Source organism: Ischnura elegans, chromosome 2 (assembly GCF_921293095.1).
Source record: "Ischnura elegans chromosome 2, ioIscEleg1.1, whole genome shotgun sequence".
NCBI classification, from domain to species: domain Eukaryota; kingdom Metazoa; phylum Arthropoda; class Insecta; order Odonata; family Coenagrionidae; genus Ischnura; species Ischnura elegans.
The window spans coordinates 34,270,508-34,296,066 of NC_060247.1; the positions used below are offsets into that span (position 1 = coordinate 34,270,508).

A 25,559-nucleotide genomic window follows, 5' to 3' on the forward strand; every position below is an offset into this window, starting at 1 on the left:
AAGTGATTCTATTTCCATGCGACCGCGGGGCCCGATTCAAGTTCCAGCCGACTGAAAGGAAGAGGAGGAGGCGTAGGGTGGAGGCAGACAGAGGTAGCGAGAGGGTTAGCGGGGACGCCCGTGAATATATTCCGCCCACTGGGGCCGCCCGTTCCCAGGGAGACACGGTCAACAATGCATCCCATTGTTCCGCAAGTCGACGATTGACCGATCCATCCGCTTCCTCCGCCCGCCCGAAGAGGGCGTGAAAGAATTAGAGAAACCGCGGCCTTGACATGGTTATCATTTGCGAATTCGGTCGCTGAGATGGACGCCGGAAAGATCTTCAAAAAAATGTTTATCGATCTGCCAAACTAACTCATTTAAAAAGACGCGTTGGACGATCATCAACGCTTTATTATTAATACCCAATACTATAGCGTGACATTCGGTTCAAAATTCCAATATCCGGTGGCTTTCCGAGGGAAATTGTCTCGAGTGAAAGTAGTGACGCAGCGTGATGTCTGATTAATGTTATCATTTCTCCAGCGGCATCCTAAACTACGTCCCTTTCATCCCCGTGAAGAACACTTTTTCACCGCTTCGGAGAAAGAAAAAGAGGCGTACGTGATCATTTTTCCTCATGCGCTTGAAATTCTGAACTCAAGGACGATATTTTTTAAACTTACGTTGCTCCTTATTTCGCACAGCATATACCTAATTACTGCATGAATCTATAGCAGACGGAGACATCGTTCACACAGACTGATGAATTCAGGGTTGATTTCTATTCGAAGGCGTTCAGAGTGTAACCCTGCTTATTAATTCGGCCTAGTAGCTACCGGCTAGTAGTATTCGGCTACCCACTCAGTGAATGAAAGGGAAAAAACAGGTCGCTTGAAGTATCCAGGGTTGCATGACGGATGGAACTGAAAAATTATCTTCGGTTATCTATAATGTTCCTGTTAAGTAAAACAAGCCGAAAGAACTAACGACGCGTACACAGTTCTTTCGGGCGTCATAGTATCACGCGACGTAGTGTCAATGAGAGTCCGTCGACATTTTTCGCTACCATGCCAGTGATATGAGTGATAGAGTTTATCAGTATTATTATTGGGGCGGTTTTCGGTGGCCTTCGCTTTAATGGCATGCCGCGGTTAATGTATGTTCTTTCTTTTTTCAAATTAAGTTCATCGGTACATGTTGAGGGTCACTGTACGACGATTTCGTCCATATCACGCACCATAAGGCGATCAAGTTGATATTTGATGCCGAGGACTAAAACGAAATATCCATGAATCGCTTCGACCACGACAACTTGAGGTATTAAAAAAGTTGATATATCATTCCACAAAATTGACAAAGCTTGATGATATTGTACATTATGATTCTTAATTCGAATATCATATCATAATTCTAATACGGTCTATAGACATTCCAATAGTAAAAAATCTTCCTTTATAATAGTTAAATTATGCGTGGAAGATGATTGTCTACACTACTTAATTGAGATAGTTGTAGACAAAAACTTCCAAAAGCGTAAAAATATTCCGGCTAATTCTCCGACTCTGATTAAAATCAAGGGTACTAGTGTCTTCTCCAATAGAAGTTGCAATTTTCAACAAAAATTAGATGCGATTAAATGCCACTGAAAATAACTATTGTAGTTTTAGTCGGAAAAGATCATTGGTTACAAAAAACCTACAAAGCATTAAATCAGTACAGAAAAATGACTTCTCTCGATTTTCTTCTGCCCCTTGTACTGGTTCCACACGAGTAATTTGAACCGGCATTCACAATAAATCCCACCATCTCTCGACTCAACCACTATCTGATAGATGAAACCCCACTCTTGCACCTCCACAGCATATATTTCAGCCTTGTTTTCCCTTGGTTGATGACGGGAAGAAAGTGCGTACCTATATATATTTTTTTACTCCACAGTTGCTACGTTAACTTGACCTCAAAAGCTTTTCTCTCAGTCTGGTACACTCGAGTTTAAAGTTTGCCCAGTCTGTCTCTCTTCTCCTAGAAAAAGGCGGTCGGGGCACGAGTGAAGGCAGAGCATGTGACAAGACTCGCATCAGGGAGCATGGATGGCAATTATGCGGTGCGCTGGCGAGGAAATCGATCTTTTTAAATGGTTCGCAGGGGAGGGTCAAGGAGAGATCCTTAGAAGAGCAAAAGACAGCAGGCTGCGAATAATCCGGATCAACTCTGTGACACTGCTTGAAGGTTCGATGGTGGACTTGATGGAGGGATTAACAACCAACAGCGGTTACATGAACGTCAAATTCGAGTAAAACTTTCTCGATAAGTGTCGATCATCAACGGCGTATTTTAATGTGAGACCAAAATACGGTAGGTCTGGGTCACTTGAACTCAAAAGGTTAAACGTGAACTCTATTTACTCTCGAATGAAATGCTTTTCAGTCTTGAGAATGAGCGTACAGAACTAATAATTGTCATTATTGTTTTTTAATCATGCAAAAAATTGAGCTCCACTCGGAATAAAACCACTTCGTAAATTATTTTACATTGTTTCAATTTCTGAAAAAAGCACAGCATAGATATGACTGATGGGAAAATGTGTAAATGTTGTGTATTTTAAACAGATATCATGGTATATTTATTTACATACTCCTATTTTATACCCACTAAAGAAAGAAATAAAATACAATTATAAATTCCTCAGAATGAGTTCATAAGACAGCAGAGGAAATATTTAATGTACGTAAAGAAATAAAGCACGGTCAATATGCTCCCACCTATATTTATTTATATACTCCTATTTCACTCTCAATAAAGAAATAAACAAAATACTATAATAAATCCTTCAGGTAAAGTACAGTAAGCAGCAGAGGAAACATTTAATGAAAGTAAATACAAAATATGCTAGGAAATACATTAAAGATCGTCACGAAATATAACTGAAAACTAACATGACAGAAAGAAACACCTACCTTTAGCGTGAGTAAATTTGATCGAGTCTCTCCTGTGCATAAACCCTTGATAGAATCGCTTTTAAAATCTTGATTTTCATAAGAGAGACATCGGCAGAATTCTAACCAATTTAACTAAGTCAGGGGTAATTTCACTGTTCACAAAAAGCCTGAAAAAAAATCCTGCGAAAGGTATTCAAACCACCAATCAATTTTCAATTTAAAATTAGTAACATGTACTTGGTTATGTATAAACCTCAGCGGTGAAGCAATGGAGATTGTTTTAAGGGAGAAAAGAATTTCCCCATAATTTTCTCGCACGTCAGTGGACACCGCTTGTCACTGGTCAGAAAGCGATGTCAGTCATATAGGTGTCCCAGCGACGGAGAAAATATTTTCCAGCATCCCGAAATTGAAAGGACAGAGCGTGGGACGGTTAGCGTTCACCCTTATCAGGACGCCACCAGTTCCAAACTCCACTCGAAGGAGAATTGCGTCAAGCTGCGCGAATGATTCATGCTCGCCTGCGCAAGTCAATGGTAGTGGGTCTCTTGAAGATTACTCGTGGAGAAAAGGAGTTTCTATGCCAGGAATAGAACCACTGACAATAGGCTTTTTGAAAGAAAGGTTGAGAGGCTTCTCAGGGCATGAATCTCGGAATTTTGTGCAGAAGGATTAGGACCCTGGGGTCACAAATACAGGGAAATGTTTTCAAGTATCTTGAGGAACAAAAGAAATAAATCAGTGAAGCCACCTCTATGCTTCCTGAAAACTAATTCTGGCACCAGCACGAACCGATTCGAGCTGGAGTTTTGTTCGGAGGATACAGAAGATTCATGCATGATTATCATTCAAGATGGAGCATTTGGTGAAGATTAGAATATCGCAATTCTTTTAAGTTCTCTAAGAAAATAAAGAACCATTAACGACGACAGAGGTGTTTTAATATCAAAAAAATTCTATTCCTTATGAAGGCAGTTTAAATTAGTAAAAAATCAATCGAAAATCCATTACTTGTATGGATTGAAAATAATCATGATAGCAGTATGCAAGTTTCGGATTTAATTTCTCCATTTTATACTCTCCACACTAAATCTTACATTCCCTATTTCTTCTACCAATTTATTTCTTACCTAATTCGAATTTGACCATATGGCTTCAGTAGAAAAAATATTTAGAAATCGAATTCTGGTTCACTTTATCGTATGCCGTCTTCGCATCAAAGGTAATGCGCTCTGAATGAGAATACTAGATTTTTAATACGGGCGCCCAATGCTCCGAAAAGATCATACTCGAATATTAGTTCGGGTTTCTATCTTCATGAGGAACAAAGACTTATTTTTAGTTGTGGAAAAACCAATTCTAGGAGTAATCATACGGACGATTTCTCTCAGGTTGGCACTGGATAAAGCACACCACGCAAAGTAAAGCACGCCATTTTAGGAAAATGTCGGACGAAGTTATTTTTGACGCGTAAAACGGAAAACATCCCGCGTGGGTAGAGAAAAATGTCCTCTTATCAGTTCACCGACGGTTCCAAACTCCACTCATCTCACACTCCACATCGTAGGAAATAACCCACTTGCGTACTCGCGAGAATCTTCATGCTCTATTGCACCAAGAAATGGCCTCCACGCACCCTTACAGATTGAAAGGGTTCGATCCCTTCCACCCACATTCGAACGTAGCACGTTGGATCATAAATACAATCTCTCAAAGCAAATAGGGAGGTTTCCTGTTATTTTTTAATTGCCTAAATCGAAATATTATTACTCCTGGAGTATGTATTTCACGCTTTTAGATTTTTAAATGATGATGTCTATTTTTCGCGATTAAATGAAAAGTGAAAAATTTCAAGCGCGCGAAAACGCGACGGCTAAGTCGCTAAGATGCTGGGAAAACCCCGTGTGACGTCATTCTGGTTCCCGCTGTCACCGTGTGAGGTGACCTTGGGGCGAGGGTATGTGCTTTCCTGTGATGCAGGCTGCTGGCAGGTAGCGCTTGGCTCAAATAAGGATTATTAATACCCTATCAAACGAAGGAAACTTTCCGACCTTAGCCAGTTTTAATTGGTGATTATTAAGACATGTTTCCCTGAGCTCTGTGCCTCATGCATGCATTGGTAATCTCAGACGATGTAAAACTCCTACCTACTCGTATAGAATCTAGGTCCCTGTGACGCCACGTGGAGTGGCATCGCATGGGCGCCAATCTGGCCTTTTTCAAATGCGGTTAAAATTGACCATTGCCATTCGTCTGAACTGGGATTTCTAAAACCAAATATTTTGTATATTATGAATACACTATTGGTGGGTAACGAATCGAAATCAATGCCTTTCATTTTCTTTGATGAAGGAATCTACCTTATTCCCATCCAGACTAAAAACTAACCCAACCACGAAACTAAAGACAACATTTTGAAGCAAAGAATTAATTTTTTTTCATTCCGAAAAGAACAACTGTATATTGTTGACAGTTAATTCATTTCATTTTCTATTTTTTAATAAGTTTATTCGAAAATCTTTAAGGCCTGGTTGCACTTTACATTAACACATATGAGTAATTGTACGGATGTATGAAGGATTTTTGTGCACCGGAACAGAACATGCACGAATGCGTGAATCAAGTGACGGCAAGTTCTATTCTCTATTCGTGCATTGGTACAATTTTGGTGGTTATACGATACATTTTCGCAAACCTTCTCGTGGTCATGTATGTACATATTAAAATACAATTGTTGTAATTGCATGCAATTGATGCAACACGAGTTACCAGGGTATACATTCGAACATAAGGTCAGATAATCGAAAATTTAGACCACTCTGCCGACTGATAAAATAATTGGAGAACTATTTACGCCCTTCTTCAGCCCACTTACAGTTCCATAATCATCCAGCGACATCTCAATCGGGTCATCAACATCAAATGGAGGGACTGGCCGTTTATTCAAGAGATAGAACAAGACAGCCAAATCAGCCACTGAAGCATCAAACACGTCAAGATGAATCACTAAGCAATTTATAGGAGTTTTTATCAAGGTCTCGTCATAGTTAAAACTAATAAAACCAAGAGATAAAAATGCCTCAATAATGTGAATAGACGTCTCCTTAAAAATATTTCATGACCGTGTGAGTGGACACAAACGTAGAGTTCCACGTGATCGATTTTATCTAAAGAAAAAAAATCGTGTTTCATTCATATAATGGAAAGAATTTCTAATGGCATCACGATATATCGGGGTTCTCATTGGGTGTTATTTTCCAATTACGCCGACGAGTGAATAATGATTCAGCAGAGTGACAACGCCCAGAAGATGAAAGAGAAGCTGTTTGTCGAAACGTCCGCGTCATTGGAAAATATTTCACTGTGCGCAACCCGGGAAACGTTTTTGTATTTATTTCACCGTAAAAATTTATACTCATTGGCGATTTTAACACTGTTTGTACTTCGAAATGCCACTAACCCACGGCTCCTAAAAGTGAAGTTCACACGCCATCAATTTTGTATGAGATGAGGTTTATCGTCACCTATCGAACTAACCTTCAGAACATTTGAGAGTAATAGGGTGCTATTGAACTTCCCGGTTTACTCAAATGATTGACTGTAAGACATTATTTCTACAGTGACAGTTGGCAAGCAACAAAAAAATAATGATTAAGGACAGTTGCGCAGCGGGTGGCGACGTTCTTGCAACGCCGCATCTGATTAACATGAGTTTTTCGCGCCACGATGCGAAGGACCTCCGGAAGAAATGCAAAAAATAAAGAATCATGCCTTTTCGATTGGAGCTAACACCGAACGCGACGACTGTGGACGAGGGTAATAACTGCCCAATGACACGCACATACAAATGACTTGCCTGGAATCCAGGCACATAAACGTAACCCGGAGATTTCACACTCGACTGCGAGTCTTTCCTATGTTTTCCCTTCTTGTTTTTTTGATAAAATAACAAAACACTAGAAAGGAAAGGACTAAAAGAATAAAAAATACAAAAAGCTGCAATAAGAGACAAGAGAAAATAAAAAATAATGCCATCGTTTAATGATAATGTTGCTTTTGCTTTTTAAGTTTAGCTGTCTCATTGTTAAGCCAAATAGTTTTTAAGTTTCTCTTTTCCCATAAACAACACACTATACACGAAATGCAAAACAAATACCATTTTCTTTTAATTGTGTATCAATACACTAGTAGTGGTGGCTTCAAACGCAAGCGGGGCAGTTTAACACGCCCCTTCGGCGCGACAGATCATCTGCTTGTTAAGGAGATACACGCCTATATCCACGCAGAGCCAGCCAAACAATTGGGCTCAATTGAATTTTTTGTTGGGTCAAATTCCGAAGGATATATTACTCCTTAGATTCTGAAGAACAGACTAAGAGCTTAGGGAAGCGACTGAGGCCTCTTCTCATCGACCAAAAAGAATGGATGACATCATTTTACCGAAGCCTGCTGACATGTTCCATCAGTTTTCCCTGAATTATAGACTCAATATAGATTGTAGGCAATATTTTACGGACAGGATTAACCACAGACGCTGGTATCGCTTTTAAAATCACGATATGGAAAAAAATCCAATAAGGTAAATTGTTATAAACTAAGGTAAACATAATAACCAATAATCAAGGTTAGGAGGGGTAAGGAGTAGAGCGCTTTGAAGCCATCCGAAGGGTCCCAGGTACCTCAGGTAGATATCTCACTTTTTTTTAGCAATCACTGTTGCGCAGGCCCTTAGGATACTCCAAATGGGAGTCCTCGAATTGGTGGAAGACATAGGGAAAGCCGGTGGCCCCTTACTCGGAATACCTATGTGGCTTAGGCCGTTTTGAGCTCCACCTTTACCTTCCCAAAGCAACTTTTGGGTTGAAACACTGAGTAAGTCAACAGGTTATCTTATGCTAATTTCGATCCATTAGATATCTCGGACGTAATCTCAAAAGTAGAATGAAAGACCTCAAGAGTTTATCTTTTCGCCACAAGATACTGAAGCACCAGCCTAAAGAGACAGCTGAGTCCTCAAGGCTAACTATTGCTAGGAGAGTATAGGGAGATTGAATAAAGCAAGTGTTTCAAAATTCCTGCATCCTATTTGACTCTTTTTTGAGAGAAAAGGAATGAAATATGGCATATGAGGCAAATTGAATAAAATAACTGGAAGTTTCTAAATTTTTCGAGTCGCAATGGTGTACACTGTAAATTGTACAATCAATGAGAGCTATCATCAACTTGTCACATCATCAACCATTCAGTCGCCTGAAAAAAGTGACCCAAAAGGTTGGTATTAGGAGAGTAAACAGAATCAAAGCGAGGAAGAAGTTTGAGTGGCAGTATTGGATCAGCGGTATGAAAACAATGAATGAAGGCGATAACCGATATGGTTTTGTTGAGCCAAAACTTTTTTCTTTGAGGCAGTAACTCGGACGAGGATTTTATTTTATTTTCCGGCATGTATAGAAGGCTGTTTACTCGCACTATCCAAGGTTCGACTACTCAACATCTTCCAATCCCTCATATCAGTTTTAACCCTACGTGAGGGCCCTTCCCATATCCAAGATCAAATTCGATTGAGTCAGCAGTTTTTTGAACACGTTAAAAATTTTTAATGGTCGTATTTACTCATTCTCGCGCAAGGCTTATGATCTCCATTCATTTGCAACATTTTTTATTTGCCCTGTGGGCCACTTCCGAAGCTCTATATATACCATAATTGGTCCGAGGACTACCAGCTGAGAACCTACGTTTTATTATAATTATTATTATTATTAACGCATTAGATGGTGTGCTTTCGATTGTGGACTCCATCGGCCAGTATTTTGCATGAAAACGTACTCATTTTTGAATGGAAAAAACCGCTAAAATTATATACAACGGTCACAAGAGAGCAAATACTTCCATTTGGACCTTGAATTACCACTGCAGTTGCAGCTATTCCTCGCCATATGGTGGGAGTGAAAGCATTTCTTTTTTACATAACCGTTGATCTGTTGTCTCTTCCATTTGGCGTGCTAGGTGTGGGTAGAATTGGGGTCGCTAACCTAATTACTTCTTAGCAGTAGCAAGAGGTTATGTGAGCGTGACTAACTCGCAACCATAATCAAAACGTTCCAGTCCTGAGAGCAGGAGGTTTCGCTATTGAATTCTCCTTCTACCATTGTGACGGCTCGGTGAAATTCTCGAACGGGGAAAGTGCCTCTTGACTCCAGTTCTTTACCCCTGAGAATCAATTCCGTACGGCACAATCGGCATGCTCACGCCATCGATTGGAATCAATGCAGTGATTCCTTTCATGAGCAATAAAATCTCTGACGCACCTTCACATCATTACTGATAATTTCTTTCAAATTTGTTCCTATTAACTATGATTTGAGCTAATACTGTCCACGCAAAAAGCTTGGGACAAAATATTTATCAAATTTTAATGTATAAAAAGCTTACACCAGTTACACTAGTTGAAAATTTTCAATGTTTTCAAACAAACAGCAGGAAGGGTGACTATTTTTTATTCCATTACTCAGACATTAGCCATGAGACAGAGAGTACCATTAAGATTATTTTCAATATTTTTGCCCCTTTTCACAGTAAATTATCTTGGAGAGTAAAAACAGCAGATGTAATTTTGTAGGTTGTCGATACATCTGCATTCCCCTGTTACTTTTAAAAATTTGCATTTTATTGACCCTTCCGTATTGATGACTGAAATTGCTGTTTTAAAAGAATTTACAACGAATTCCGTGAAAATAAACGTAATTTTCTCCTCTTAGCTCAAAGTGGAATATTCCAAACGCGGACATCAAGTTAATACGTCGAATATTGATTTATTTCGAGAAATTTTGTTCGTAATGGGTTGGCAGGAGGGAATGGAGCAGTGTGCGCAGTAATTAGCTCTTGTGCACTCTGCTCCTTCACCCCCTGTCAACCACATTTGCCCATTACCGCTAACCCTATTCTGTCTACTCGCATCCGCAACCTCGATGGGAAGTTTCCTCCTTTCCGAAAGCCTTCTCTCCGCCCCCCACACCGCCCCCGCGCCCGAACAATGGTGCCGCACTGCTCCTCGAGAGATCCACACGAGATTCGCTGGGTCTTCAGCGGGCAATCCCATTGAAAGCCCTCTCCTCCCGAGTTTCTGGTGCTCCCGTTACAACCTCAGAGTCTCCGACATTGTTTCATAGCCGCGGATGTTTTCCCAAGATTAGAATTCTTGCATCTTCGTTCCACAACCACCCCCGTGACTCTTATTCAGTGGTATGTCCCAGTCCCAAAACCACGTGCCGCAGCGATGTAGATACTTTTTGGCGGAGGAAGTTTTGAAAGCCTAAGAAACTTGCGAGGGAAGGAAACTATGGAGAAAAGTGTTGTAAGTTTAGGATGGGTGATCGCCTTCTTCCCTTTTTACCCATACCAAAACCTTCAGCCAAATGTCGTTCGTTTATGTAGGGATACTGGATCTAGGTATTATAGCCTAGTACTACAATTTCATCTAACTGGTTAACGAATTGTTTTCAACGGGTAGTTAAAGGAAGTGTACTCTATTGCATCGACATCACAGCTCGTCGTTAGTAAACAATACACCGTCGGCGCCTGCGAGTGAGGCTAGAATTTTCAACTAATCAAAATGCCTAGGTAATTCTTATGATAACTAAATCAAGAAGCAACGCCTTGCGTTCTCCACAAATAGTCTCCATAAATAAACAAGAAGCTACTAATGAACACACGGGTGGATTTTAAAAGGAACAATAGATGATGGAGAAAACTGTTTATTTTGGTAATGGACTATATACAATTTTTATTATTCGTATCGAAATATACTTCCATGATAAAGAGCGATCCATAAAAAAATGTAAATAGGTAATTAGTGTAAATAAGCGTATATATATTCAAGGATTCAACAGTCGTCGATGAAAGAATATCGGAAACTTTTGGCGCATTAAGTATCGTAATTTTCAAGTATAATTATCTTGAAGAGGGCTTTGTCTGCTACATACTCGTTCATCTAAGTCTGTTCTAATTTTACTCTAGTGATTATTGACACAATAATTTTATTAGTATTTTAGCATGGCAAATTTCGGAGTACATCTTCAGCCAGGGTTTGTTTGCATCGTTTGCCTTATTATTCGTCATAAGTCCACGACTTCGACACGGGTAATTATTAAGTTATAAAACCTTTCTATCAGTTGATATCATATTTTGGGCTATTTGAAATAAATTCGTTGATAAACACACCGAGATTACGCGGATGTCATGGAAGGAATCATCGCGAGTGTTGTGATTGTGAACTCGTGTGTCATACTTCAGCTTTCTAATGTCAATTTCTAGAGTAATGATTATGAAAGTATTAGTGCTGCTGTTACTTATGATTATATTCTACGCATAGAGAATATAGAATAAATATGACTTAACTTCAGGTTGCGTGATCCTCAAACTTGTATGGGTATGAAACTTCTGCTCTAAATTAATGTTGTGATTGGAATTCGTGATTGAATATTTTTGTAGTGTAATTCGCACTATAAGTCATGAATTTGATCCTATAGTAGTTAATGATTATATTATTAATCTTTATTCAAAAGTGTCGAAGATAAATTTAGCGTCATGAAAGAGAGAGAAGTTAGTATGCTCATAAAAAGGTCATGAACATCTCGGCTTAGTTTTTGGTTTAAAGCAAAGGTCTGCAGAGGCAATTCAGCTTGAAGGCTTTAAATCACCTTCATTCGCCGTGACTACCAACAAGCAACATGCAGAAAAATCTGAGACCGGAATGAACTGATGCGGTCGTTCACTCAGACCCGAAATCGAAACTCATTAAAAGCAGTCGACAAATGAAAGTGAAAGATAAGTTAAAGAGAAAAAAATCTTCCTCATTCAGCCATTCTCACATGAGTTGAAATAGAAAAAAAAACGCGGAAGTTGCCGCCCACTTCTCACAAGTTAGTGGAGTTCGCTCACAAGAGTGTAAAAACACGTACCACGTGAGGCATCGAGGAATAGAAATGTGGTGACCCACTCGGCAGGATTTTGTGGCATCATCGAGTTATCTGTGAAAGGATTCAAGTCCGTCCATTTTTCTCCGCGAGCACCTCGAGAAATAGGGATAGAGGAACGGCTAAACACGGTTTTTTATCTATGAACTCTATCACCGTCGACAATAATTGGGGGCAACATCGACAACAATTTTCCGGCCTCGGTGGCGGCGGGGTAAAGTCCTTGCCTGTCACGCGAGAGGTCGCGGTTCGAGGTCCGCCTGGCTACAGGGCATAGATGTTCGTGTAAGTTTAATTATCAGGTTAAAAACCCCGAAATATAATGCAAACACTGCTGTTTTAGGTGGTACAGGAATAAAATAATCGTTCAGATATCGTGATAAAAATCGTGCTGATAATTATATATACGTATGTATTTTTTTGTTCTACCCTGTCATATATTTAGTCGCATTCTGTGAAATCGATGTATAATGTAAATCTACTTAATCTTGTAATATGTCTGACTCTATTATTTTTATAACCATATATGTTCCTAAGGGATAAACTTGTCCCGGAATAATAAATTTCATTTTCCATTCTATTTCTAAAATAAAAATAAAAGAAAACTGGTAAACGAGCCTCCGTTACGGCAGAGCCGTAAACCGACTGCAAACTACGCAACGGAGTGCACACGAAAGGGAAAATTCCTTTTCGATTAATCTATCAGCGTATCTAGAAGGCGTGAGCCCACATGTTTTTCGAGTCTGTGGAGAGCGCGTGGGCAGATGTTCCTCCCAACCAGTCCGATGGTCGGCCGTTTCTTCAATCTCTGTTCCGCTTCGTCCTAAAGACTCCCCTCCCTCCCTTCCTCACTTTGTTGCCCCCCCCCCCCCCCGCCCATTTCCTCCCTGCTCCCCCCAAAACAAGTGTCCGTTCCCCCCCTCTTCCGCCCACTCGACCCGACCGCACAACTGCCATACCGCCACTCTGCGTCGGGTCGGCCCCGCTTCCTTCCTGCCCCATCCCCATTAAAGCCAATGTGGTCCGCAAACCGCTATGAGAACCTACCGAAAGGAATTACCCGCGCAAATCCGAGGGGGTCTACGTTCGGAACGCAGCCATTGGGTTCTGATGCACTCACTGGTATAATTAATCGGAATTTTGATTGCGGATGTGACTATAACATACCAATGAACATTATGTATTATGCATATTGTGGGTGCATAAAATATCGGCATCACAATAAAACAGGTTAGCGAAGGGTTGAACAACGTCTCGCCATGAATCGCCGTTTTGCCTGAATTCTCCGTATCAATTACTTCCGTGTCAAAGGCTCATAATAGAAGAATATTGGAGATGATCGACAGATTGTCGCTGAATGCAATCACAACATATGTCTTGAATTTTATAGACAACAAATAAAAAGATATACGAATTTATAAAAAGTGCAGCGTGTCCGATGTATAAGGCGAGTTAGGATGAGAAACTTTACAGGAGCATAGAGCAAAATATAGGCTACATTTACTTGGTAAATTAGGAGAAATGTTTTTCTTAAGACGACATGAAAAATATCCTTTGCTTACCGTTCCAAAGTGGGCCACGAGAAGAATATAGAGGAAATAAACTGCAAAAAAGAGATATTTAAAATATTTTTCTTTCCTCGTTCTTCCAGAGATAACAACTACGTCTTGATTAATAAAATTAAAGGCGTCACTCTCAAGGACGACTAATTGCATGTTTATCTTTTTCTATTGTCCTAACCATGCATTGATATACTACATAGATTACTGACCGTTGGAAATTTTTGGCTCTGCATGATTGAGAAGGTATTTTTTGTTAATATGTGTATTTTTTACGAATATGTGGTGTGTATATGGGGCACCTGTTACGTGCTAGAGATTGGTCACCCTCTGCCAAACACCCTAGGGTGGCTTGCAGGATATTATATACATGTAGATTTTTGGAATATACAGATGAGGACCATTCACACTATCAAAGGTTACGAGTATCGTATAGTCAATATTGTCTGAGTCTTCGATTACGCTCATTTTCAACATACGGAATATATGCCTGATTACCTTCAAGTAAGGAAAATTAAATAAATATTTACTTTCATTGGAATCATTATCTGAAAGCAGGAAGGCATTCTAAAGCAATAATCAATATTCGGTAAACATGGAATGTTTCCAAACCAAAAAGTCTATTACATCCTTCCCTTGGCATATATCCATTAATATCCGGGCCCTTAAAAATAACATACACACAGAAATGAAGTGAAGTCGAACAAAAGAACGTAATACATACATTGTAGAAACAGATATAAAAATTTGGCTATTAACATGGAAAAATACTATGTTGAATAATAGGCAAGTGGCAAAAATGGCAAATATATGCATTAACAATAATAACCACCGACCTAGGTGGCAAAAATGGCTAATAGAATACTATTTCGGAGGAGCGATCAAGAATGATTTAGGTGTATCTGTGAGTACAATTTCCAGTTGTGTAGAGACTTAGTGACTTTGAAAGAAGCGGGTTTGAAATTTCTCTATGTATTCTGGTGTACCTCGGCAGGCTATACAGTTTCTCTTTCACTCAACTGCTTCAACCACAACGTTGGCTTCATACGTCTGAAGCAAAGCCGACACGTGAAATTCACAATTTTTTCGCAATCTCTCTTTTCTTCATCTAGCAACAGTTAAACTCTAACGCCATCAATAACATTGAATACTGTGTTGGTAAAATTATCCAGCAATTATTAAAAGCAATCCATTTATGCTCAATTGGTGAAGTTGAGCGTTTTTATACATTATAAACTAACAATCCGATGATCTCAAAGAAAAGAGCACTTATTAATGAATGTAAACTTAGAGTAGGCATACATCTCAAGTCTGCTTATTACGTTTTAGTGACACACTTCGTTCTCCAGTTTTTCGGGCTATTTTTCGTTAAAAATTCTCGACTAATAAGAGAATGTTAATAATTGTACCTACTGCATACTAACTTATGCCCACGTTTTATAGAGACGCATTCAAGGCGGTTTGTTCCTTTTTTCTGACACACCAGCGGTCTTCCTGGAGGTTAAGCATAGTGTTAAATCGTTCATCGGAGAATAAAGGTACAAGCCGTGATTAGGGGCCTATCAAGTATTTTAATCCTCTAGCCTAATGTTAGAGGTTTCTCAACAAGATTTGAACCCAAGCATTGGCGCTATTGCCACTCCCCTGCATTTAGATAGCGGCTGAGCCTTCAAAGGCGGAGTGCATAAAACTCAGTCTGCGGTTCGTATTCCGATGCATCAATCCACAGCGCCCATTCCCGTCGCTGCTGGGGTACTAAAGGTGATGTCATCATTAATGGGACAAGCGATGACATTCGCGAGCAGGCGTTGGCGGACCAATTGGATGAAGAGATGTGAGGCGAACGGGCGATAACTAAGCCTTTCCCTACTAGTTCTATTGAGGAGGGGCCCCGACTACACTCTGCTATCTGCCAGCGAAGGCACGTCGTCCTAGGAGTAAATGTTCACGGTGCGGATGTCATTTTGAGGCCATAGAGACACGAGAGAAGCAGGAAAAGAAACAATTACATAATTTCATCCAAAATAAGTAGATAGCATTAAACAAATATTCTACTATCCAACAAAAAAGGCTGAATTGAATTACACATTAACTAGTACGACTCCAAATACATAAGCACGAACAGCCTCAACCTAATAGGTACTGTGCGAATGCGTGAACCAAATTAGAATATGCTCTAATTTGTGTACATGCACTGTACAATAGGGCGGATCGCAAAAATCGATTTTTTTCAAATCCATCTGGCCCAATGAAAAAAAGTTGTGGGACCGATCAAAAATAAGGCCTGAAAATTTTCAGACCTATACGTGAACCCCTGACCCTCGCTCAAATGCAATTTAGGGGGGGAAGGTCAAAATTCGAAAAATATAATATTTTATGGTCATTCCCTATAGATTTTGCCGAGTTACTGCCCTTTTAGGGCAAAAATTTCGTGCATTTTGACGTATTTGCCACCGTTTAGCCACAAAATGCCTAATTTGAGTCCGCGTCCGCGAAGAAAATATTCCAACGCCCACGCAGCGTCGCGGATACCAGAGCCGCAGGCCGATCCCTTCCCCTCCACGCTCGCTTCTCCCCCTCCCACGCCTCTAATACAGCTAAAATTCATTCCGCGCATGCTGCTAGGAGGTCGTTTATCTTTGATAATATAAATCAGAAGATGGTAGAAGGTAAAAAACGATGCGTAGTGAGACGACTTGTCCCTTATTTGGCGCCTCGTCGGCGTTAAACAAATCGATGTTACCAACTTTTAGAGAAGTGATGAAATATTTTTAGATCTGCGCACGCAGGAAAGGAGACTACGATCTATGAAGACGCCTCTCGTGTGGCTATGAAAGTTTGGGAACTTAGGCTATGCACTTCTATTCCGGTATTGTCCGACAGCTATGACTAAACGGATGAATAAGGGTGAAGGCCGCCGGCGTAACTCCCCGCTCCCCTCTCGAACGCCCCAGATGCACCAAAATTCACACCAAGTGCGTCTTTCTTCGTTAGTTTTACTAATATTTGATGTATCAGCATCGTCCAGTGAGGAACAATCATGAAGGAATTACTCAATTACCTGCTTTCCAGTCTGTATTTCTTATGTTGGTGTCATTCCTCGTCTTTTGCTGCCTTCAACAATGTTTTGGTAAATTCTTTCGCGAATTTCTCGTCCGTATGTATAATAAAAGGAATATTGAAATTCAAATTTGAACTTTCATCAATAGATTTTTAAATTCCACAGCTCTAAGCTCAGATATATCCGAAGGAACCGGAGTCTCTCTCCAATATATCATCAGCGGGTAGTCCTTTACGTCGATATTAAAATCCAGCAATTAAAAAAATCTCGGATTGGTCGCCAAACGCATCCTTGCAGAAACGCAAATTGGGTCCCTAGATTACCCTCCCAACGTTTATGTCGCAAATCCAAGTCAACTTAGTGCAATTAGTAAATAGACCACTGTAAGGGATGAAATACGATTTGATGCTTTCCCGGCGAATGATGTGTGTAAACTCTTTTCAGGGTTCAACAAAATTTATCCCTTAGGATGAGCCCCCAGTCGGAGCTTGAAATGTTGGCCATTATGGAAAAATTAACCCGGTGGGAATCCCGAGAAGAGTCTACCCACACTGCAAGGGATGTTGTAATTATGCTTATACTTAGCAAAGGGATGATGCCTCCTTTTTGGGCGCTATTCGCTTAGTACCATCATAATCAAATCCTTTTTAATTCTGTGTATCTAATTTTCGCTCGAAAAGGAATCGATAATCGCAGATTATATAACTTTTGCTAATCCTCCGACGGGGGAGGCAAACCTCCAAAAGAGGAACCCTGTTTCTTCAACTAACACCACACATTCCCCTCTAAACTTGTATTGATAAGTCCTCTTCCCTTTTTTCATCAGACAAGAGTATAGTCTTTCATTCCAATAAAATAAGGCCCTTTGATGACCCCTCTCTTTTCTTATTCACAGTAATTAGTATCTTTTTCTGTCTACGTAAGTAATTCTGGTACACTAGCTTTGATGTATCTTACGAAGTTATGACTTTTGCGTCAGCTAAAGTTACGGGAACGATAATTGCTGTTGCTTGGTTCTTGCATATACCTCTTTCACAGTTGGCAGACGCATTTTCCGCGAAGAAGTTCCAATTTGAGGTTATAGTCCTTAATGTTTATTTCATGAGGAAAGTAGATATATAAATCGGCTAATTTCTCGCCAGTTTAATTTTCTTCGGATGAATAGATGAAGAAACTTTTTGATACTATTTTCCCGTACAAGAATTGACGATGATGACTCAACGCTCTCCTACGATTCCCTTTTTTCCTCAGTTGTCGAGTTTCTTTAGGGTTCAATCCAGCAGCCATCATTTATCTTTTCGTCAGATTGTCTCTCAAAATACTTCTTCATTGGGGGAACCTTACGCTCCTCAATGCACTTACACGCAAAAATATCGCACAAATTAAAATGTTCCTTTAAAATTGTTTGAGTCTTTACTTCAATAAAACCCTACTTTTGGCAAATGACGATTTTCGTAAGTTTTAGTACTTCCTGTGGTACCGCTAAATCCATTTAGTCACATTCATAATGGAAGAGAAGCGCGTCACCATAGTTCGCACACCTTCATAGCCACTCGAGAGGCGTCTTCATAGATCGTAGTCTCCTTTCCTGCGTGCGCAGATCTAAAAATATTTCATCACTTCTCTAAAAGTTGGTAACATCGATTTGTTTAACGCCGACGAGGCGCCAAATAAGGGACAAGTCGTCTCACTACGCATCGTTTTTTACCTTCTACCATCTTCTGATTTATATTATCAAAGATAAACGACCTCCTAGCAGCATGCGCGGAATGAATTTTAGCTGTATTAGAGGCGTGGGAGGGGGAGAAGCGAGCGTGGAGGGGAAGGGATCGGCCTGCGGCTCTGGTATCCGCGACGCTGCGTGGGCGTTGGAATATTTTCTTCGCGGACGCGGACTCAAATTAGGCATTTTGTGGCTAAACGGTGGCAAATACGTCAAAATGCACGAAATTTTTGCCCTAAAAGGGCAGTAACTCGGCAAAATCTATAGGGAATGACCATAAAATATTATATTTTTCGAATTTTGACCTTCCCCCCCTAAATTGCATTTGAGCGAGGGTCAGGGGTTCACGTATAGGTCTGAAAATTTTCAGGCCTTATTTTTGATCGGTCCCACAACTTTTTTTCATTGGGCCAGATGGATTTGAAAAAAATCGATTTTTGCGATCCGCCCTACTGTACAAGTTAGCCCGGTTATATAGTAATTTTTTGCGTTCGCACATTCGCGAATACATTTGTACGAGATAATTTATCTTGTAATCAGATCTAGATCTGCTAGACATGGCGAGACGTCAGTCATTTCTAAGTAGCAAGAAACTAAACTTCTGTTGTCTCGGGTGTGACTTCGTAGAATTTACGAATCGTTTGAAAATAATAGGGATAACTTTGTTTTTCCGCATATATCTACAGTTCATAGATCTACACAACAAAGAACTTCACTACGACCTAAGTGTCGACGTGGACCCAATGATCATGATCTTTGTTGAAACCTAAGTCGATGTGAAGCGTTGTAATAAATCTGTGGAGAAAAACAAGCTATTCTCATTATAAAAAACTAAGCTACTACAAATGTATCGATGAAAAAAATCATGGATTTATCCATTGGTTTCACTGTCTTCCTTAATATACTGCATATTGAAGGACAATGGATGAGGCATCGGTAAGCAAGACAATTTAATCGTTCTACTGTAATCTTTTATCAATGTTCTCGGTCCGGGGTAAGAACCATTGAAAAACAGGCAATAAAGGAGAGATTTTTCAAGAGCTTAAGGAACAGCAGTCAGGTGAAGAGTGTCTTGCCGTTCTGCAAGCTCATCCATTAAAGTTAAACCGTCCTCTTCGGTAGGGTGCAACACGTACAAGCCCTCAGGCGCTAATAGCGCTGCCTAAGCCCCTTGTTAACATATGTCACGCTCCCTCTCTAGGACGGTGACTTCAAATCTCTCACCGAGGCCTACGAAATTCCGGCTTATAATTCAAGATAAAGTCTTGCTACTTATAACAGGTTTCCAGCAATAAATACTTGGTTAAAAAATTAATGCTTACTCTATTTTAGGCGCCATTTGGTCTCGAGCATAGATATTTTAGGGATTTTTAATTACTCCCGCTTCCTCATTTCTCCTTGCATTGCTAAGCGTTAGAGCTAAAGCTAGTATCAATTAGCCATAGCACAGCAACTTCCGCGAGAGTCACTATATTCTTTGTTCTCTTGAGTTAGCAACCACTGATAATAACCGTAATAAACGCCAGAGCAATCTCATTCCAAATTAGAAACACCAATCCTTAAAGGAAATTACCCCTAGCAATTGTCAATAAGTATATATTTTGTGTAGAAAAAAAAGGCGCTGGGGATACTTTAGATGATCCAGAAATTAAATAATTTACGATTATAATTTCTTTGCACGAAACTTTAGACACTTATTTACAAATTGTCGATAAAAACTATATCGCCACCCTGGAATAGAAAAGACTAATGAATGAGTGAAGGAAACTGCAGCACGCACCCTATCTCGTGTAGCATCACTAATTGTAAGTGAAGGCGGATGTACCTGAAAAAATAGCTATAACCCTAAAAACCATCAAAATATTATTTTAAAAAATGGCCTTCCAATTATGACTCAATTCATTTTCAAAATAAAATGAACGGAAATTTTGGTATACTGGGTCACTTTTCTGAAGATAATTAGTAATCTCAAAATAGGAGCTGTATTTTCCAAGAATAAGATAGAAACATGCTCAGTGACGGCACAACAAAACGAAAGTAATGTCAGTGTACACGAGCATACAGAGGAAGCAATTCGTTAGAATATTTCCAGCGTTTAAGTTTGCCACAGTTGCATGTAATACTTCTGGTAGAAACAAGAACTCGACCACATTCAATTCAATATCATTAAACAACGGTGATTAGAAATTTATTTGAGGAGAGACGTCGATGATAACCGTCTTTTATCGGGAGGTGCGATACATTTTCATACAATGGAGGCTTGAGGTTCAGTTAGTAGGCCTTCTCTTGCCTTGTTACCACGTGCCTGAGGATCTTAACTTGTTTATGAACTCTAGTGTGAAGGCATAAAAAAAATATCATACCATGTAGCACCTATCACATTTTTCTATTAAATTACGCACAAAAGAGAATTTTTTTACCCACTGGTGAAAGATGAGGTTCTTCGGATGGTCAAAATAAACACCTTACTAATAGAAAAATTGTGGTACATAATAAATCTTACGCCTAATTAGGCGATAAAGAACGGCTTAAATCTGAGTATAGGGACTGGAAAAATATAATTGTTCTATGATCTGTGTGATATTTTAAACGATGATCTGTGTTTCCACTTTGTATAGTTAATCACATTCATTGACAAATCGCATGCGCTGAGGTCACTGAATTGATAATGTACATTTTAAATATCTGACTGACAATGGGTTAAACTAAGGTTTTATTTATCATTCCGCAGGGTGATGAACACTTACAATTGGACAACCGTTACATGTCTTACACTTGATCAAGTGCATTCATTTGGCTGAATGTCAACATTTTCAAGGAATTTCGTCTAAAATGAATTAACTCCGAAAATTACTACGACGAGAGTCGAAAGAGTTGACTTATTTATTCAGTATGTTGTAATTTATTAGGAAATAGTCCCGCAAATAATGAAAACGAGTGGCGAAAAACTGGTCCATTTAATGCGAATACATATATTTTGCGAAAAAATTGGTGTAGAGGAAGGATGTTTCAATGCATTTCAGTCGTTGAGGCAGCTCCGTCACAAGGAATTGATCACTGGCTGATTCCTATTTGATCAGCGGGGGAGATCTCTTAAAACCATCTACAGTAAGAGAGCGAAGTTAGCCTGGAAACATAGTGAGCTGTTTCGATCTGTCCCTGGATTCCCCACGTGTGCAAGACCTTGCTATGGTAAACGCGGCCACGAAAGTTATTGATCCGGGGCTGGGATAACATCGGGAGGTCGGAGAAGAAGGAGCCTGCAGCGTTGAAACGATTCCTAGGGGAAACCCTCGTCTCAGACAGGCACGGCACATGCAGCAGTGGTCTACCCGAATGGAGAAGCGACACGGTGTCTCCCGAAAAAAAAAGAACGGCACGAGGTCGGTCGCCTACTAAACCGCGAAACTTGCACCACAATGGGGCGAACTGCGTCTGCGGGCTCGAAAACGTCCGAACATCGCTCGGGTCGCTTCGCTTCCCCTTTTCCTCTTCCCTTTCCACCCTCTCGTCCGGGGGTAAAATGACACACAAAAACGGGGGCGGAGGGGGAAAGGCGCTGAGGAACTGAAAACAGCTGATAGCACGGGAAGGAGACACGAGGGATGGTTAATGAAAGCGTCCACGATAAGAGACTCTGCTTGCTCGGGCCCCGTCCCTTCAGCAAGGAAGGTTGAGAGAGAGAGCACAGCACGCGGATTCCCTTATTGGGATAATAAACGGTGGGGGTCAACCCGATGGAATTCCTACGGCCACAACGCTCTCGCGAGCTGAACACACGAAAAGACGCAGGGTCAGCAGGGGTCATCGATGACGCAAGAGAATTCTGTAATCAAAACCAACCTTGTCCACCCTTGGCATCCTCTCCGTAGTAGCCGAATGGAATGAGTAACAGCGGCAACACTCCGCTCAGGCTGACCAGTGATGATCCGATGGCTGAGAACACCCACGGCCTGTACCTCCATGCGAACCAGTCCGCGTCCGCTTCCGAATAGTAAGAACCGTTCCCTAGGACGTCGATGGGTACCGCCGCCGCGATGGCGGGCTCCCTTCCCGCAGATGAGATCAGGACGTCCGAAGCCGGACAGTCGACGCACTGCGCCAGCAGAATCACGGACACCGGCAGGAAGTGAGTGCCGAACGCGGCCAAGACATCGCGCCTCGCGAACGCCGATTTGATCAGGGCCATTGTCCTCACAGGGGATTTTCAGACTGCTCACTGCTCCCTGGACACCACCGTCCGAGCGGAACAGAGCGGCAGTCTTCAGCAACTCCTCGACAAAAGGAGTCCTTCCTAAGGATTACAGCCCCTCCCGGGCTCCTCTCTTAATGCGTCGTTGTTACGATAGCTCTGTAGAACTCGACATTAACTACCGGAATCAACTCGCCTTAAGTATTCGACGGACTGAATGAATGCTATCCGTTGTTCAGGAGACCATGGGCAGGCACCGAAAGGAGCCACACTAGCTCCTACTCATCACCCCTCCTAGTCCCGACGAGATTTCCAGCGCACTGATGGCTTCGGCAATGGCTGGCGAGTGTTTACAACGGGAGGTATGGCGTCGTGCCGCCAGAGGGCAGGCCAGCTCGGGCCGCCATGCGTATCGAGCTGGCTTCTTCAAGAGGCGGGATACTCGAATTCTGGTTTTGAGAAATACCCGTCGTGCTTTTGTCGTCGCTTCCAACATTAATGGCAATTTAGGTGCTAATGGAATAGCAATAGTATTTGAGACTAGGATAATCATTTTCATTACACTAGAAACGGCGAAAAATAACCAGACGTATTATTACTGCTGGCGACTCAAAGTAAATAGAAAATTACACTGTAAATAAAAGGATTTTTCATACTTACCGCTGGGATCTAATGAGAATTTATTTATTGAAAAGGGAATTATTATATTAAATCAATGTTATGGCATAAATGTCATTACACTATTTTCAGAAAAGCTCCGATGTTTCCCATGATCGAACCTCAATATGCCATAATTAGCCACTCCATCAAAGATATCCTTGCCTTGCTTATTTTTAAGATCAATATGATGTTTTCAATTCTAGATAACTATGCGTGGAAATCAAAGCTCATGATCTCGGCATGTCAATTTTCACTGGTGATTAACCTTCAATTGAAGTTTTGGGTGGCTACTAAGTTTTTGCTAAAAACAAATCGGGCAGCCCACGACGATCTCTGTATTGTATGGGCTAGCATGGTGATGGTTACTCGAAGCGTGGGACCACATCGTGAGATCCCGTTGTTATTTAAACTTTATGAGCCCGCGGTGGGCAGTTAATACAAACGGTAGTTAAAGGGAAACAAGTTTTATATTTTGCATAAATACCTGCATTTATGCATCCAGTATTTGAGCGATAAAAACATCATATACAAAATTATAGGTGAAAAGTATTCTTTCTTATTTTCGAGTGATGTATATTGTGATTTAAAAGATCTGTTGTTACTATTGGGTGAATTTTGATGGTATATATCAGACATATCTACCAAGATATGCTTTGGTATTCCAAACCCCAACCTCAATCAATTGCAACTGACTGGATATCTATCTACGGGACTGAACTCTGTCGCATAGGAAGTTGGTAGCCGTAGAGGACGTCGTTAACTTCTATAGATTTCAAAAATATTGACAAACCTCTTAAATAATCCTGTTTAATTTTTATTTCTTCTCCACCAAGTGTGAAAAATATTTAATTTTTATGATGTTGATCGGGCCCAGGCTTTCTTATTCCTTTGCCACAAGATATTTCTTTTCTGAAATAAAATATTTTATGCATTCTCTAATATTATTGCTATTATGTAATAGCTAAGCGTATTATTCGGTGAATATTTATAGAAAATAAGCAATTGTAATTGTAGACCCAGCTATTGATTTCAAGGATAGTCGGGCTAAAGACAATGTAACTTTCTAAGGTGGAGATCGTGCTGTAATTCCTACCTGCTCATATACGAGAACATTTAAGTAATAATCGTTCATTAATTGTTGAAATACACTGCCACTATTTAGCATATTGATTTTTTTGGTAAGTGAAATCGAAAATAATTATAATTTTAATTCAGGATTCGCCAATGGGATGCGTTTTCATGTGAGTGTAAGTTGTGAACGCTCACTGTTTCATTAATCTGGCTTTTATCCCTATTGTTATTATCCCTAATTCGCGAGATCATATCTATTGCATTGCTGGAAGAAATTTCAAATTATTCACCTATACCAAAGGAAACTGCGTAATGTTCTCTCCTAAGTTATTTAAAATGGTTTTTTCCTCTCATGGAAGCAGTGGCCTGTGGTGTGGAGGACTGGTGTGATGGAAAGAATGGAAGGATTTTCGGATCTTAAGTATTTATTTTCAGCCCGATACTTAAAATTATGCTTCGACGTTTCTGAAATCTGTTTCCGTGGTAAAATTTGCATTCTGGTGATCATATCATTTCTCAAAGCGTATTTTATGCGGCAATCAATTTTGTGGGAGATATTAAAAAATTGTAGTCGCTAAAATTCTATGGAACGTTTTAGCATATCATTCCCTTATAAGCGAAATCGAGCGTAACTAGGTATAATTATCATTCAGGACAGGCCAATGGGTTGCGCTTTAATATGGGATGATAGTTGGGAACGCTCACTATTTCATAAATCTAACCTTTCTCATGATAACCCCTCATTCGCCTTATCCCTTTCTTTTGCGTTGTTAGAAGACATTTTAAATTATTCACCCATACCCGAGTAAACTGGGTAATGTTCTTGTCGAAAATATTTCAAATTTCTGTTTTGGCTCATCTCATTAAAGCAGTAGCCTGTGGTATGAAACTGTGTTTAAAAGAAGGATTTTTTGGATCTTATGTCCTTATTTTCAGCCCGATACTTAAAAAATGTTTCGTCGTTTTTTAAATCTGTCTCCGTGGTAAAATTTTGCAGCTTCGTGATCATATCATTTTTCAAGGCATATTTTATACGGCTATGAATTTTTCGGATGATATTTTTTTACTTGATCCAAATCGCAAACGAAGAAAAAATGGGTTACAAAATCCTCACAACTTCACTCGAAGAAATATGAGTCCAGTAGCCATTTGTGGTAAACATTTATGGCGTTGCGACATGCTTTATTTCCCTGGAATCCGCGCGCTGTTATCATCAGAAAATTCTGGTTATTGTCACGGGTATGCACTCATTATCGAGCTCCGAGCATGATTCACCTTTTCCGAAGTTTATCCTGGGAGTGAGTTTTCCGTCTTTTATGAAAATGGGAGCACTGCAGTTAATATTATCCAAGAAAAAACAGCTATCACCGCTGATATGCCAGCGGTAACAGAGC

The 25,559-nt window shown here is 40.3% G+C and overlaps 2 protein-coding genes across 2 annotated transcripts in view; one reads left to right on the top strand and one right to left on the bottom strand.

Moving 5' to 3' along the window:
* LOC124153594 (zinc transporter ZIP13 homolog) overlaps positions 1-22,769 on the bottom strand; it is a 91,336-nt gene extending 68,567 nt beyond the window's left edge. Inside the window, exon 1 of the mRNA XM_046526868.1 lies at positions 22,086-22,769. Within this exon, the coding sequence (XP_046382824.1) occupies positions 22,086-22,431 (346 nt within the window). The 5' untranslated portion in view covers positions 22,432-22,769. The remainder of the gene's footprint in view (positions 1-22,085) is intronic.
* LOC124153593 (F-box/LRR-repeat protein fbxl-1) overlaps positions 1-25,559 on the top strand; it is a 165,724-nt gene that overhangs the window by 44,899 nt on the left and 95,266 nt on the right. The gene's annotated exons all lie outside the window — the stretch shown is intronic.